This window comes from Typopeltis vanoorti, chromosome 26 (assembly GCF_054136105.1).
Source record: "Typopeltis vanoorti isolate ZY-2024b chromosome 26, IOZ_Tvanoo_1.0, whole genome shotgun sequence".
Taxonomy (NCBI): Eukaryota; Metazoa; Arthropoda; class Arachnida; order Uropygi; family Thelyphonidae; genus Typopeltis; species Typopeltis vanoorti.
The window spans coordinates 29,324,793-29,340,455 of record NC_143574.1 but is presented as its reverse complement, the minus strand read 5'-3'; the positions used below and the strand labels follow the sequence as shown (position 1 = coordinate 29,340,455).

Genomic DNA, 15,663 nt, shown 5'->3' with positions numbered 1-15,663 from the left:
AGTAAGAAAGGCAATTCAAGAGAATCAAGACAGATGGAAAAAAAAAAAAAAAAAAAAAAAAACAGAAGTAGGTGAAATGGATTTGTACTTTGACTATGTACTAGTATTAATCAGCTGTCCGTTGTACTTAGAAAAACGTGGAGGAATGATGAATTCTAGCTAAGAAAAAAGAATATTGTCTATAGAATTATGTATTTCAATAATAAATTTTCATTATTAGCATGTTATAAAAATAATAGTCTGATATTCAAAACTAGAGAAATCACAAATTTTTTATATTTATACTCATAATCAGGACAGAAGCAAACTCAGATCTTATAAACAAAAAAAAAATAGAATATATTACATCCAAATATAACAAATTTTTAAATATTAATTTGTTAATCAGTATGTCAAAAATGGGTGATAAAACGAAGTTTGAACTTTTTTTTATAATTTATCATTATACATTTTTTGTTATTTCTTATTTTTTTTTTTCCTGTTTAGCTATACATGAAATAGAAGTTGGCAACAACAAACAACATGATACTCACTAGGCAAGCTGACATTATAGAATATTTATTTTTTGCAAGTATCTTCTGGCTTTTTTGGAAACATTTCTTGGAACCACAATTACTTGTTTTCCATAACCCTTGAATTATCCTTAAATTTTTTAGTTGCTGTTTCAATGTCATTCGATAGTGATATTGAATAAAATAAAAGATAAGAGAGAGCGGTGGTGTGTGTGTAGGGGAGAGGGAGGGTGGGGGAATTAGGGTATAGCTCTTGAGAAGCCATGAAAATATTTTTGACCAACTTGCCAGGTTCAGAGATGACTAACTCTAGGAACTGTTGCTCTAAATTAGATATCTATAAAGTTGCGTTTAACGCTGTTTAACATATATTTAAATGTACATTTAAATTTTGGGTGTAGATTTTATATACATATAAAATCTACACCCAAAATTTAAAACAAATCCTAAAAATGGTAGAGATCAAGAACAAATCATTTTTGCAATAATAGTAAGACTTAATATCACAGAAGAGTAGAATTCTGAACAAAATCTGTAGCCGACTGGTAATTCAACAGACACTCCTTCCATTGGCAGAGCTGGTGTAAAGCACTGATGTGAGATTTGGATGAATGACATTTGTACTTCTTTTCAGAACATAACTTCTCAGCCAAATAATGCAACCAAAGAATGTTAGAGAATGGTCTGTAGCTTTCCCATTCATTGCTGAAAAAGAAAGAAATTTTCACCGTTAATGCTGTTGTAAATATCATTCATCTTTTTAAATGTAAGATTAAAATATCGATGAATTCAAGTACACTGAATATGTAAATTGTCCTAATAGAATGAAAATCTATACCCCTAGTAGTCATAAAAAGAATTTTGTATAGTGCCATTTAAAGTATATTTAAAAAAAAAAAAATTGTCTGGATGAATGATTTTGTTTGCAAGGAGAGAGCTCAAATCCTATCCGTGATGGAAAGAACTAAATTAGGCCTTCTTCAGGTAGGACTAAGATGGCAGATATTAAGATGGAGATGGCATAATTTTAATAAGAATCTGGGTATCAGGCTGACAACTTTATCCAAATGGTCTCAGTGAGATAAGGTTGTCATCAATATTAATGAATTCCTCAACACCATGAACAGTTATTAAGACTTACCCATTAATTATTTAATTCCCTGAAAGAAATGGCAGGGTAATTTTTTTTGTGACAGGAAGCTAGAAGTCTGTTATATTACATATGCCACTTTGTGACAGAAGACAGATGGAGGGGAATGTTTCGAAAAATTTAAAAATAGCTGAAGTAGTGTAATCTGATGCCAAAGTTTATATTCTCATAAACTCTTTGAAACTTCTTTAGTTTCTTTCTATCATCATCATTAGTGTTCTGTCTCTTGACAGGTCCAATGGTATAACTCAGCAGATTCTCTTCCTCCAATTTCCTCTGTCTCTTGCTTCCTCCTTCATTTCCTGATATCTTCCTGTGCCCATTATATCATCAAGCACCATTAGTCATCTCCTTCCTCTTGGTCGCTTTCCTTCAATTTTCCCTTCTATCATTCTTTTCAGTAGGCTCTTCTCTTAATGCATGTCCTATCCAGTTATGCTTTCTTCTTCTTATGGTCTTTAGTAAATTCCTTTCTTCTTCAAGCTCTATGTAATACTTCTTTATTGGTGATTTTTTCAGTCCACTTTATTTTCTCCATCCTTCTCCATAACCACATTTCAAATGCCTCCAACATTTTAGCTTCTTTCTTCCCAATTGTCCATGTTTCTGATCCATATAAAGTCATATCCTAAACATAACACTTAATAAGCCTTTCTATATTAGGCTATAAAATATGGATGGATGGATAGATGGATCAATAACAGTCCCTATTTTAATATTCAAAACCACCATTTACAGATATTTAAAATTACAGTAAATATCAGGTTTTTACTAGAAAATATCATAGTAATTATAATACAAATTATTTATTTACATATTTTTAAAAATCATAATTTTTCAAGCCATATATATAAAACTATAATAAATGCTGTAGTTTTTACTAGAAAACAGTAAGTGCAAGGAAAACCTAGTTATAATTTTATACATGCAAAATTACCCTTTTGCATGTATTTTATACATGCAAAAGGGTAAATAAGCAGCAATAATATTTCAATAAGCAGCAATAAGATTTCATAAGTTATGATTAACACTTAATCCACTTTTTAAGGAAAATAAAATTCCTTAAAAACAAAATCATTTACTTGTAGATGCTATTATGCTCCCCAAACAAGCTATTTAACTGAACTGATGAATTACTAATAATTAATGATAACTGATAAGCTCATAATTAATAATACAAAATATAAAGATACCGAATCTAATTAAACACAGAAGCATATGCTTGTAGTATTTAATATAGATCTATACTACAAATAAGTTACACTATAAGAAGATTCATATTCTTGCTTTGATTACCAAGAAAATATTAAAGAAAATTATACATGAAAAACAAAATTAACCTAAGCTGCATGCATACCACACATTGTTTGCCACTAATCTGCACCATATAATTATTTAAAATTAGCGTTCAATGTCCTTAATTCCATTCAATAAGCATACATAAAAGAAATATTTTTGAATTACAGATATTGTCAAGATGAGTGAAGGTTGAGGAAAAAAAAAAAAAAAAAAATTGTATTGTATAAACTTATTAATGTGGTATACCTGCTTCCAAGGAAATAGGCTGGATAGATTCAAATCTGATTATGGGCATGAATGTGAATATCTTTAGATAGTAAATGAATTTCACCATTGTGAGACCACCAGTGGCGGCTCGTGGCTTGAAATCGTAGGGGTGCTGCAACTTTCGAAATATACATATACACTATAAGTACAGTTGTTATACTCTGAATGAAAGGAAAAGTCAAAACCTTTACCTTCGTTCAGATTTAACACAGTTTATCAATTCCAGAGCCAGTATTAATATATCAAGAGAAAAATAACCAATTGTAATTTATCGGTTACGTTAATATTTAAGAAAGTTTTACCTAATGCATCATATTGAAAATAATGAAGTGCTTTGTGAAGTTTAAACTATGTGTAATCTATGTAAGTGCTGTTACAATGTTGAAGGCAAAGGACAATCCAATTATATAGCAATGGCCTGAAGTCATACACGTGCACCTAATAGAACGCGCACGTGGATGTCCTCCGAAGAGCACGCTAGGAGAGAGATTGGCGCTAGGTGCTGAAAGGAATGACGTGCCGTGAGGAAAGGGAAAAATCAGGATGACGTAGGCAAGAGCACACGTTTTAAAAGGTGCTGCGGCACCAGCTCGTGGCTTTTTTCTCGTTCCCTGTAATGGAGTGGTCATCGGCGGAGTAGTCCATCATGAGGTCATCGCAGCAAGCGGCAATGTCTATGGGCAGTTCTAGGCTATGGAATGACCTGACACGGTAAAGTTCCAGAGATCGAAGACCCGTGCCCAGCCGATTGATGAGCAAGCGGGGAGCCAAAATTGCTCCCCCCGTCAGCGATGTGTCATGTCCGAATTCAACTGATGTGTAGAAAAGCCGAGGTAAATCTGGAAAGTAATCTGGAAATTGAAGGTGCTGTAGGGATACACATGAAGGCCTAGTGCGTCCTTAACTACTGATAATGTAGACTCTTATTTTTTATGTAAAATTGTGTAGGGGACAATAATTAGATATAGGTAAATTCTTCAACTCAGGACTGAGCCCTCATTGAAAGCACTTTAGAAATTATCCTGATGAAACTTAGGAACTCTATACTTTAACTGGAATAATAGTGTGAAGATATTTGTTAATGTATCTGAAGTATAGAAAGAATAGCCTTTAATGATGTCATATATAGATGAGAGTTAGATCTTTGTTAGAATTAATAGTATGAAATTATGATCTAATATGTTAAAGGAGATTTAGCAATCATAAGTGAAACTACTCGCTCCCCAATATTATCAAGATTAATTTTGTCAGTAAAAATTTCTTATAACATGTATTATGTCTATTCAGTGAATTAAATGTTAATTTCTTTTGAAACGAATAAGACTTGCCCGATTTTCATTTTACTGAACCGTTCATTAAAGTTCGAACCAAGGCGGGAGGTAAGAATAACAAACATAAAATAGGGGGCTACGACTGCGAGATAAATCCTAACAGTGAGATTAATTGAGAATACTCTGCAAGTGTTTAAGAATTATGAGACAGTGTGCTTATCTAGACTTTGGTTCCATGAATAAATATTCAAGTACATTTTAGGGTGGCACAGTATAAATATAAATTTTCCCTAAAATTAAAAAAGAACCAGTACCAGAATTGAAACAAAGGAATTGGTGCCAATTAACGACATTTCCTTTGTCTTCATAGCCCACGTGCACATCTTGTAAAATTGCTTATCAGCCTAGATTGATAGTTAAGACATGACTCACTGATGTTAGATTAAGAAATTACTTTAGGGGGTAAGTCAGAACAGAAGATAAATATAAAGATATAAGTCAGAACAGAAGATAAATATAAAGATATATATATATATGAATACAAATATTAAGATAAAAGTGGAACCAAGTTTAACACAGTGTATACATGTTTAGATAAAATATCAAGATTGTGGTAAAAATTAAAAAATGTAAAAATATTGCTTATTATCGATAAAAATTATACAGTTTAGTATAATTCAAAATTGCTTAAAAATAAAATCCATTCCTTTAATTGTAATTAAAGGAATGGATTTACAAATTTTGGACATTAAAATTAAATCCTTCAATTGTAATGTCCAAATATTTAAAGAGACAGAGTAAACATGATAAGCACTATGAACACTACTATTTGCGCAAACTGCATATAAACAACAGTGGAACTGTGCAATGGACAGTGCCGAATTACGCTAATCGCAATATGACACTGTGATAAACACAGTGCTGTTAGTGTCCTTCGCACTCCTAAGTGCTACAAGATGGATTTTTATTATTTTTTATACAAAATAAGAGAATTGTATAGGATTGTTGATGATAAAATTAAATATTACAAGCAAATATAAATAAATTAATAAATATATTTAGATATCGAGAAAAATTGGAGTTGCATGAGCCGCCCCTGGAGACCACTATCCTGCTTTTTGATATCTGAATAGTTTTTTTTTTTAAAAAAGTTCACGCTGCACAGAATTTCCTGAATATTTAACTCTCAGTCCTTCAATTATGAATATACAGAAGTAATATACATATACAGAAGTTATGTGAATCCAGTGGGATTCATAACTTCTGTTTTTTTTTTTCCCCCATATAAATATATGCAGTCAACCCTCACATAACATGGAACTTCTACAACTATGTTTCACTAACAGAGAAATGCAATAATCTTTGCATAACACAGTATTTATACAACACAGTTTTGGTTCTTTTAACATCTAATGCGGTTAGAGAATTGCAGCAAACCTCGCAACAACATAGAATTTTTGAGCTTTTGTGCACAGAAAACCTTGCTATTATGTTGGATGTAATTTTCCGACATTTCCATTCTTTTGTTTTGAATCCTTGCTGTTGATCCCTGTTTAATTTCTTCAGGAAATCCCCAAGTTAGGTTATGTACTATTTAACTTGCACTTGTTCGAGACCATTAAAAACTGGGACTTGGAAGTGTGCAGTTTGTGATTTTGAAAGTTTTTGTAATATTGGTTTTTCTTTGATCATTTATAAATTTTTCTAAGTATATTAAAATAATTTCTTTGTTTTGAATTAAATTCCACAAGAAACTATTCTATAGAATCAAATATACAAATTTTGGATAGTCTTAAAAAAGGAGGAATATCTTACATTGCAAAAAGTTTATATGAAGCAACAATCTGGGCCACAAAAAAAATGAACAGAAAATCAGAACTGTTGTTGTTGTTGTAGGATCTTCTGTTTCTGCAAATATGACAGGTCATCCTTGAGTGCCAATATTTGAAAAAATGGAAAATGCACTCACTATTTGCCAGCCTGGTTGGCCGAGTGGTTAGCATGTCCGCTCTCCAGCCAAAAGGCTGTGGGTTCGAATCTCACCATGGGTATGGATGTTTGTGATTGTCTGTGAAAATACTAGTGGTGGTGGTAGGCAGTAGATGGCGCTGGTGTAGATGATGACAAAGGTGTAGAGTAGATGCCCTTCCTTGATGAGTCTTAGGCCTCCCTGGAGGTGTCGTGTAATAATAATAACATTTGGATTGATAACAGTTTAAAAAAAAATCTCATCAAAGGGCAATCAATATCTTCTTCTTCTTCTACGCGTTATTCCCGTTTCCTATGCAGGGTCTGCATGTTACTTAGATGCGACTTCTTGTTAGTACTACTCCCAACCGACCCGTCGCCTGGTCTGCCGCTGGGGGGGGGGGGGGTATATTTTTGACTGTAGAGGCGTATGTTCAAGGGGCCGGTTTGCTTGTTTGCGGGATGAAAAACGCCAGATAAACTGGCGGAAAAAACCCTACTGACCGCGCCCAAGACCGGCTAACTTGGCTATGCCTGAGGAAGATCCTCAAATTCCTCACGTCTACAACGGGAATCGAACCTGGGACACTCCTTCCCCAGGCATATGGTTGCGAAGCGCAAAGCTACCAGGCTAACCGCGCGGTCAAAGGGCAATCAATATAATTAAGCAAAATCATGTTTTTTTTTTATAACTAACAGAAATTTAATAAAAATTAAATTTGCAATAGTTTTATAAAAATAAAATGATTTCTGTTAGCTTTTGGAATGTAACTCTTCTTTTTTGTATTGGCCCTATAACAAAGTATAACATGGTTTTGCACTATATGAGATTTTATTGCAACTTAACTACTATGTTATACAAAGATTACCTGTACAATGAAACATTAATTTCAAGAACAGCAGTTGAGAGAATTCAATGAATGAATAGGGAAAAAGAGTTTGTGTGAAATGAATTGAATACGCAGTGGTTAATCGCAGTGCATCTTAACACCTTTGATAAATTCAGAAATTGCATTAAAGAATAAAAAAATGATAAGCAAACAGTAACAGAGTCGCTAATTAACCAAACTACTCACAGAAAAAAGAACAGCATTTCATGAGATGCTTTTGCATAATTGAGAACTGTGACAAGCTGTAGTTAAATTGAAACATATAGGATTAGATAGGAGACAAGTGAATTGGATAGGTGACTGGCTGTCAGATAAGTATCAGCAGGTTGTGTATGGAAGGGGGGGGGTGCAGTGGTATCCCATAAGAGGAAGATCACTAGCAGACCACAGGAATCTGTTTTGGGACCATTTTTGTTTAACTTATATGTTAATAATAATAATGGCACAAGAGGCTTAATTTGAGATAATGCAGTTTGCTTATGATGCAAAGGTATGAAGAACTATGAGGAGCAGAGCAGAAGTTTGTGCTGGAGGATCTGTGAATGAAGCTCCCACTTTAATGTTGCAAAGTGTAAGGTCTTGGTAGGGGAAGGTTGGATTGTGTTGAGTATATATTTAATAGGGAAAAAGGTGATATTTATGACACATTTATGGTAATACAGATTCAAGTTAAGTTATTCCAAGGGATAAAAATCTATCACTATCTACTTTTGAATAACCGTTTGCATTTTAGGCAAACATAGATATTATAAAACCTTGGTTGGCTTTTCAGCCGAATACAAGAAATTCGATTTTCTACTATAGCAAGAGAGCAGGGAAAGGAACATACTTTCAAGGTATGCATTTAGTTAGTTGCAAAGTTTTAAAATTAAGAACTGTCCATCACATCATAGCTATCACTATAAGAGTTTGACTTCATTTGGTCCAAATAAAGAAGTCAGAAACAAATCATAAGACAATAACTTAATTAAAGGAATTTTAAGCCAAATTCCATCAAATGCCAGCTTGGTTGGCTCAGTGGTTAGTGTATCCACTCTACAACCAGGAGGCTGCAGGTCCAAATATTGCTGTGGGCATGGATGTTTATGATTATCTTTTGGCGAGAGATGAATTCCATTTGCTCAGCATAAAACAACCAACTCCACTTACTGGAGGCCTGAAGTGGTCTGAGATCTTTGAAAAGTTCCATGTTTGGTCTCTAGAGCAAGCTTTCTGGACTATGTAAAAAAAAATAAATACAAAAAATATATAAAATCAATAAAAAAAAATCCTTACCCTACAAACAGTATGAATGTACAATATGTTTTTCAATAAATCTTTTGTGGGTGGGATCTACATAAATAAATGAAATAAATGCCTGAATACTATGAGCAGTTGTTTCTGTTCCTTCCCAAACCTTTGCAAAAAGTAGAAACATATGCAAGCACAGCATTCAATACTGGAAATCATTTATTTGTTGAAAAATAATGCAAAATTACCTGCTGATTAATGTATTCATTATTTTTGAAAGGATTAAAAGAGAAGCAAAGGAATTACAATTCAATTGTAAAATATTTCTCTTTTCTTTATGAATAACTTGAACACAGGCTAATTTTCAAGATGCATGTTAGGTGATAGTGGAATAAATGAATGTATATTAAAAAGTAATTTGTTTGTCTGCAGTTACTTTGAGAATAATCACAGAAAGGTTAATCAGAAACAGGAAATTTTATTTTTTTGATATTCAGATAGGTCCAAGTAAAAATTCTAAAGAATCAATGAATAAGCTTAATGTAGGGTGAAAAAATCATATTTAGCATGATTTATTGGCTATTCATGCTTTGTTTTGCCAATTTTTTGATGCCTAAATGTTGCAACATATTTGTATTAAATTTTGTTCTAAATTGGCAAACTAACTGACGACACATGATTAATTGAAAATATCGTACAGTTCTGCTACTATGCAGACACCAACAAACAAACATCTTTGTGTAATTTCATCAATTTAAAGAGGAAAACTGAAGAAACTGATGAATTGAAAAAACTACATAAGTATCAGTGAGTTGGTTTGAAATGATTAATAATTAAACTTTTTGTGAGACAGTAGAAAAAAACTAAAATTTCCATAGGTTCAGGCATATGCAGTAAGAAAGATAAATACAGATCTTACTAAGTTCTTTCCTAAAAAAAAAGTGAATCCATATAAAAAAAAATGATTTTTTTTAAAAAAAACCTTTCCTTAATTAAAATGTACTCATTTCATTTTATGAGTTTCTTTTTATGTTTATTTGAAATATATAAGGCATGACAATTTAATTCCTGGAACACACCTGTAAAAAAATCTATGTTCAGAACTATACATTAGTGGCTACTGTCGAAGTATTCCCCTTGTGTTTATACACTGGTTTAGATGGTGTTCCCATTTCTGAAAACAGGCCTGGAACTTTTTTTTCCAGAAACTCTGAGTTCCTTTGCACATTATGCTGGATATCAGCGATGTCAGAAAATCTTTGTCCTTTTAGTGCAGTCTTTAATTTTGGAAACAGCCAGAAATCACAGGGAGCTAAGTCTGGTGAATAAGCAGGATGACCTAATTTGGTAATTGATTTTTGGCCAGAAACTCTCTCACGATGTGTGCACTATGGATTGACACACTGCCATGATGAATGATCCACTTGTCAGGCAACAATTCAGGTCTTTTTCTCCTAATAGAATCTCGTAATCTTTTCAGTACTTCTAAATAGCATCGTTGGTCGACTGTTTGTCCCTGTTCAATGAATTCGTAGTGGACTATCCCCTTATGATCAAAGAAACACACCAGCATGAACTTGAACTGCGAACATGACGTTCGTGCTTTTTTCGGAAGCAGCAAAAACTCAGGGTTTTCCACTGCATGCTCTGGCATTTTGTTTTGGGATCATACTGGAAGCACCAGGTTTCATCATCCATAATTATTCTCAGAAACGTGCTTATTTGCAGTAAGATCAGTTGCAACTTGAACCTGCCGCTGCTTCTGTTCGTCTGTCAAGATCCAAGGCACAAACTTCGCAGAAATCTTTCACATATCCAATTCTTCAGTTAAAATTACCCTGAGTGTTTCTCAATTCATCAGCCATTAATCGCACACTTAATCGTCTGTCAGACCATACCAAATCTCGCACTCCATTCACATTTTCTCGCCCACCTTTGAATCTCTTATGCCACTTTCAACAGCTCAAATGTTTCAATAGTAGCAGCTTTACTGATTTTCACACAAAATTTGGTGTGAACATGCTGCTCCAAATTTTCATCACACATTTTTAAGCCAAAGGTTACATGCAGATCTCTATTGCTTATGCAAAAGCCTACTAACAAATGGCTCTATCTTAGTTAAAAGATGTACAAATATGTTACTCCAACCAAATTACCAAACAGGCAACACCACGCAGCCATTCTGGGAATTAAATTGTCACACCTCGTATACATATACACTTAGGGTTGTGTGGGCTGTCTTTTCCCTGGTTGTCTTGTAATTCAAAATGTCTACATAAGAAAATTTATCCTTTCCTTTTTATTTATTTAATCAAAATCAGCCGCCGCTAAAAAAATAATGTAAGATAAGCTGATATCGCTAAATAGCAAATATCCTACACAGGGTAGGCTTATGTAGGATATCTGCTATTTAGCGATATCAGATTATCGTACATGATTTTTTTAGAAGTGACCGATTTTGCTTAAATAAATAAAAAGGAAAGGATAACTTTTGGTATGTACACATTTTCTAAAGGGTTAATTAAAGATAACTAGAGGAAGAATTACCAAATTCTTATAAGAAATGTGAAAAAAATTTTCTGAAGAAAAAACAAAGCTCAGTACACATCTCCTTGTGGTAAGTTCTGTTAATAAGCATTTCCTTGATCAATGGGAATGGGATGAAAATGTGAAGGTGATAGTATATTGTATTCTATACTGGCTGAAAATTAAATTTGCTGTTATACTATACAATGTAATTAGAAATATATTCTTGCTAGTTAAAGTTACTGGAACAACCTAACTTAACAGAATTCAAAGTTGGCATCTTCATTGTGTAAAGCATCAATGAGAAAGAAGCAGAACCAAATACTATATCCATAAAATCAGAGAAACTGAGAATGAGGGTGGGGGAGAAGACTTAGGAGATGATACAGCAAAGCATTACTTAATGCAGCTATTCAACAAAGGAAGGATAATTTCCATACACAAAAAAGTCTATATTCAAGAATGTGCAAACTACAGACAAATAACCTTATTAAATACATAAATATAAATTATATTTTTATACAAAACATAACAAAACCAACTTATGAACACCTTTCAGAAAATAAACAAATGAGATTTAGAAGAGGGAAGTCCAAAACAGATGCGGTCTGCTCTCAATTGCAATAATCAGAACTGATGTGATAAAAAAAAAAAAACCCTTCAAACTTTACAAACTTCAAGCACACATTTGGTTCAGTAAGGAGAAAGAAATTATTTAAAATATTAAAACAAAAAAGTAAAAAATATGAGTGCTGAGAGCTTCACTTTGGATACAGCATGCTTCGTTGGTCGTGTGCTACCCACAGACTAAACAAAAACACTTTCAATTAAGTATAATTTTAATTACAAATATTTCAAAGCCTTCACAATTTTATATATATACATATATATACAGGGTGTTCGGGATAAATTTGACAGTTTCGTAAGGAAAAAGAAAATCTTCTTTGTATCTATTAAATTTAATGAATTGACAAAAAAACATTACAGGCAGAGTTAATTACAATACTATCAACAAGATTTACTCAAAATAACCACCATTAGCATCGATCACAGCTTCAATTCTGCTTCGGAACCTCGAACAAGCTGATGCTACAGTCTCCCTGGGAAGGGCCGCAAAAACTGTTTTAATTTTATCCATTAACTGGGCTTTTGTATTACTGGAAGTGCGATTGGTGTCTTTTTCAACTGCGCCCCATACAAAATAATCCATGGGGTTAAGGTCTGGGGAGTTTGGAGGCCAAACATTTGGACTGGTGAAGTCGTAGAAATTTTCAGACAACCATTTTTGACTTTTCCCAGAGGTGTGGCAAGGGGCCGAATCCTGCTGCCATACATACGGCCTACCATTGGCTACCCTTGTTATCCAGGGCTTGACTACAGTTAGCAACTCCACGAACAAAGCCCGAATTCCAATGCCAGGGTTCTTCAACACCTGTTCCTGCAGATTTGCGAGGAATTCTGCTGTACGAACGCAATCAGATCGTCTGCTAGGGATCTTTCTTCTTGCTACATCCTCGTAGTCACCATTGCAAGTCTCTAGTTCATGCCTGATTGTTTTTACTGTATTCAGGGAGCATTGGGCAGCAGTCGTAATATCCTTATTTTGATGGCGGGCACGAATCATCATGATACAAGTTATTCTCTTCCATGATTCAGGTGGGTTCCAGCTATCCATCCTTTCTGACATCTTGTATATGAATGAAGAAGGGTCCAAACTTTTAAATGAAGAGAAGTGTGTGTTAATACATGTAACTTACGGAAAAATATAATTAATTATAAATATGTCAAATTTATCCCGAACACCCTGTATATATATATTAGAATTCATATTTACTCGGTTAAAATGATATGAAAATTAATAAAATTTAAATGACTAAACACCGAGAATAATAGAGAATAAGGTTTAATTGGGAACACTACTAGTTTCGTTGATAAAACAACTTCTTCAGGTGTCAAAATACAAAGAATTCTATACAAAAAACTGACAGAAACATTACATAATAACAACAACAGATCTAATATAAACTGTAGTACAGTTTAAACTGGAATATGTGCTATAGTTCGCTGTACGTAACTGCATGTGTGAGATATCGCGAGAATGCCAGTACTGGACAGCAGAAATGTGCGTATCAGATAAATTGTAGGTAAGGCTACTATTCATGTGGATTGAATCGAGGGAAATTTCTTTAGATTCAAGAATATGTCTCTCAAGTTCATCATAACAATTATGCATGCTGGAAGTATTGAGACCAGTCTATAAGATGTTGGCAGCTTTCGTCAGAGTTTGAGAATAAGAAGTGGCTGGAGAGAGCGCTAGCTCAGATTCTGTTGTAGGATATATCTCTTTTATGTTCTTCAACACGGAAAAGGATAGATTTATGTCGGTCCATAATAAGGTTTTCCACAATTACAAATAATCTTGTAAACTCCTGGATACTGAAGAAAGAGATGTTTTTCTTTAGGTCGACTAAGGATGGAACGGAGTTTAGGAAAAGTAGTGAAACATGTTTGGATGTTGAACTTTTTAAGAATTTTAGCCAGTTTGGGTGAGAGGGAACTAATGAAAGGCAAAGAGATATATGCTCGGGGGGGGATCTTCAATAGTAGGTTGACGACGGCAAAAAAAAATTTATATAAAGAAATATATATAAAGCAAAAACTACTCACTTATTATGTTCTTTCATTAGGCGATATATTTCAAACTGATAGTCGCCTTCTCCACTGAAGAGTGTTGGATCGTGACAAAGATTATTAAACACTACATATCCATCTAAAAATATATAAAGGACACATTTTTAGACTTATTACAATGCTACTGTATGGTTTTTATTACATTAAACATTATTTAAGTGAAATCGCTCGCCCTATTAAGTACAGATTTTTTTTTTTTTATGGTAGGAAATTCTGAAAAAAAAAATTATTTTTTTTGAAGCATAAAAAACAAAACTCTTATGCTTTGTGTATTTTTTTCCTTTTTTTTTTGTGAAATCAATTCCCTGACATCCTTTTGAAACTGAAGATGCAGCATTGATTTACCTAGATCTTCATCCTGTGGAACATTTATTATTAAGAGAGACCTCTAAGGAGTCAGGGATTCATCAAGGGAGGTCACATATCACTTATACCAGCTGCCATACCTTTTTTTTTTTGTTTTTGAATTCATTCACACTACCTGTACTTACCACCTACAATGGCAAATCATTCCAATCACACACTGCTCTGAGGAAAAAATCTACCTCTTACTGCCTTTCTGACTGGATTTATTCTCAAATTCCATGGATGCTACCTTGTCCTCTCCCTACCCTGAATAAAATGAAAAATTCTATCTACTGGTATCCTGTATGATTCTTTCAGAAGTCTGCAGACTATGCAAACAAATGTAATCAAATCTAAATTTGAGAACATCAGTAATAACAGCAAATGTGGATTTAAGTATCAATCAATATCATCTCTATTTCTCCTGTATGATAGCGCCTGTAGTACACAAATTCTCAATCTGTCTTCATAATTTGCATTCACAATCCACTATCATCTTTGACACTATCCTATGCATTTTCTCTCTCTCTCATTCACCACTGTATTAGCATTGCCATAGAAACCAGGATGCTAGACATATGCACAATATCCAAGTGAGTTCTTATCAAGGCCTTATAAAGAGGCAATATTTTCCTTATCTTTACATGTGAAGATTTGTTTCTGCATTGTGATTATCCTGAGTTGCTTTGCAATTTTTGCTATATGGCCTTTGAACTTCAATTTCCTATCTACTAAAACTCCAACATCTCTAGCACGATCAGCTTCTTCTAGTATAATCCCAACAACATAATATGACATTGGATAGCTCATTACAACAAAGTACATACCTTTACATTTAATAACACTGAACTGACATCCTTTTTTGATTGCCCACAATTGCTATTTATTTAAATGATTCTGCAAATACTGAATGTCAGTCACATTTCTAATTATCCTGCCTATCTTTGCATCATCATGCAAATAACTATATGTCTACTGTTAAATCCTTCCCAATGTCATTAATGTAAGTCTCAAAACAAATAAGTCCTACCAAGGACTAATACATCACTAGTCACCTTAAATATCACAGACTTGCATCTCCCACTTGATATCTGTCAGTCAGCTTATCCATGCTAATACTTTATAATACAATCCCGTATTCTCCAATTTATACAACGGTATTCCATGCTGTATTCTGTAAAAAGCTTTTTAGCCAAGTTCAAAAGCATCATGCTTTTGGAGGTTTAATAGAATATGAACAGTACTAAGAAAGGATTAAAAACTATTTTTCATTATCCCTGAAGATGTCTCAGTGATTATGACTAACACATAACACACAAAGGCAATACAATACTGAATAAAACACATGGATATGATTCTAGAGTCCTATCTAGGTGATGTGCCCATTATGGGCATTTGAAAGAGACCCAGGTTATAAATTGGGATCTTGACCAAACTTGTATCTGTAATCATGACCATAGCCATTATTACAGATGTAAGTTTTGTCCTCATCTAAAAGGATGATCTACCTGTCT

The 15,663-nt window shown here is 33.6% G+C and overlaps 1 protein-coding gene across 2 annotated transcripts in view; it reads right to left on the bottom strand.

Moving 5' to 3' along the window:
- Window positions 1–254: 254 nt before the first annotated feature.
- Window positions 255–15,663, bottom strand: part of LOC150092449 (uncharacterized) — a 161,568-nt gene continuing 146,159 nt past the window's right edge. For both annotated transcript variants that reach the window (XM_090415003.1, XM_090415004.1), the window contains exons 14-15: window positions 13,781–13,883; window positions 255–1,217 (exon numbers count right to left, since the gene is read on the bottom strand). In XM_090415003.1, coding sequence (XP_090271129.1) covers window positions 1,016–1,217; window positions 13,781–13,883 — 305 coding nt within the window. In that variant the 3' untranslated portion in view covers window positions 255–1,015. The remainder of the gene's footprint in view (window positions 1,218–13,780; window positions 13,884–15,663) is intronic.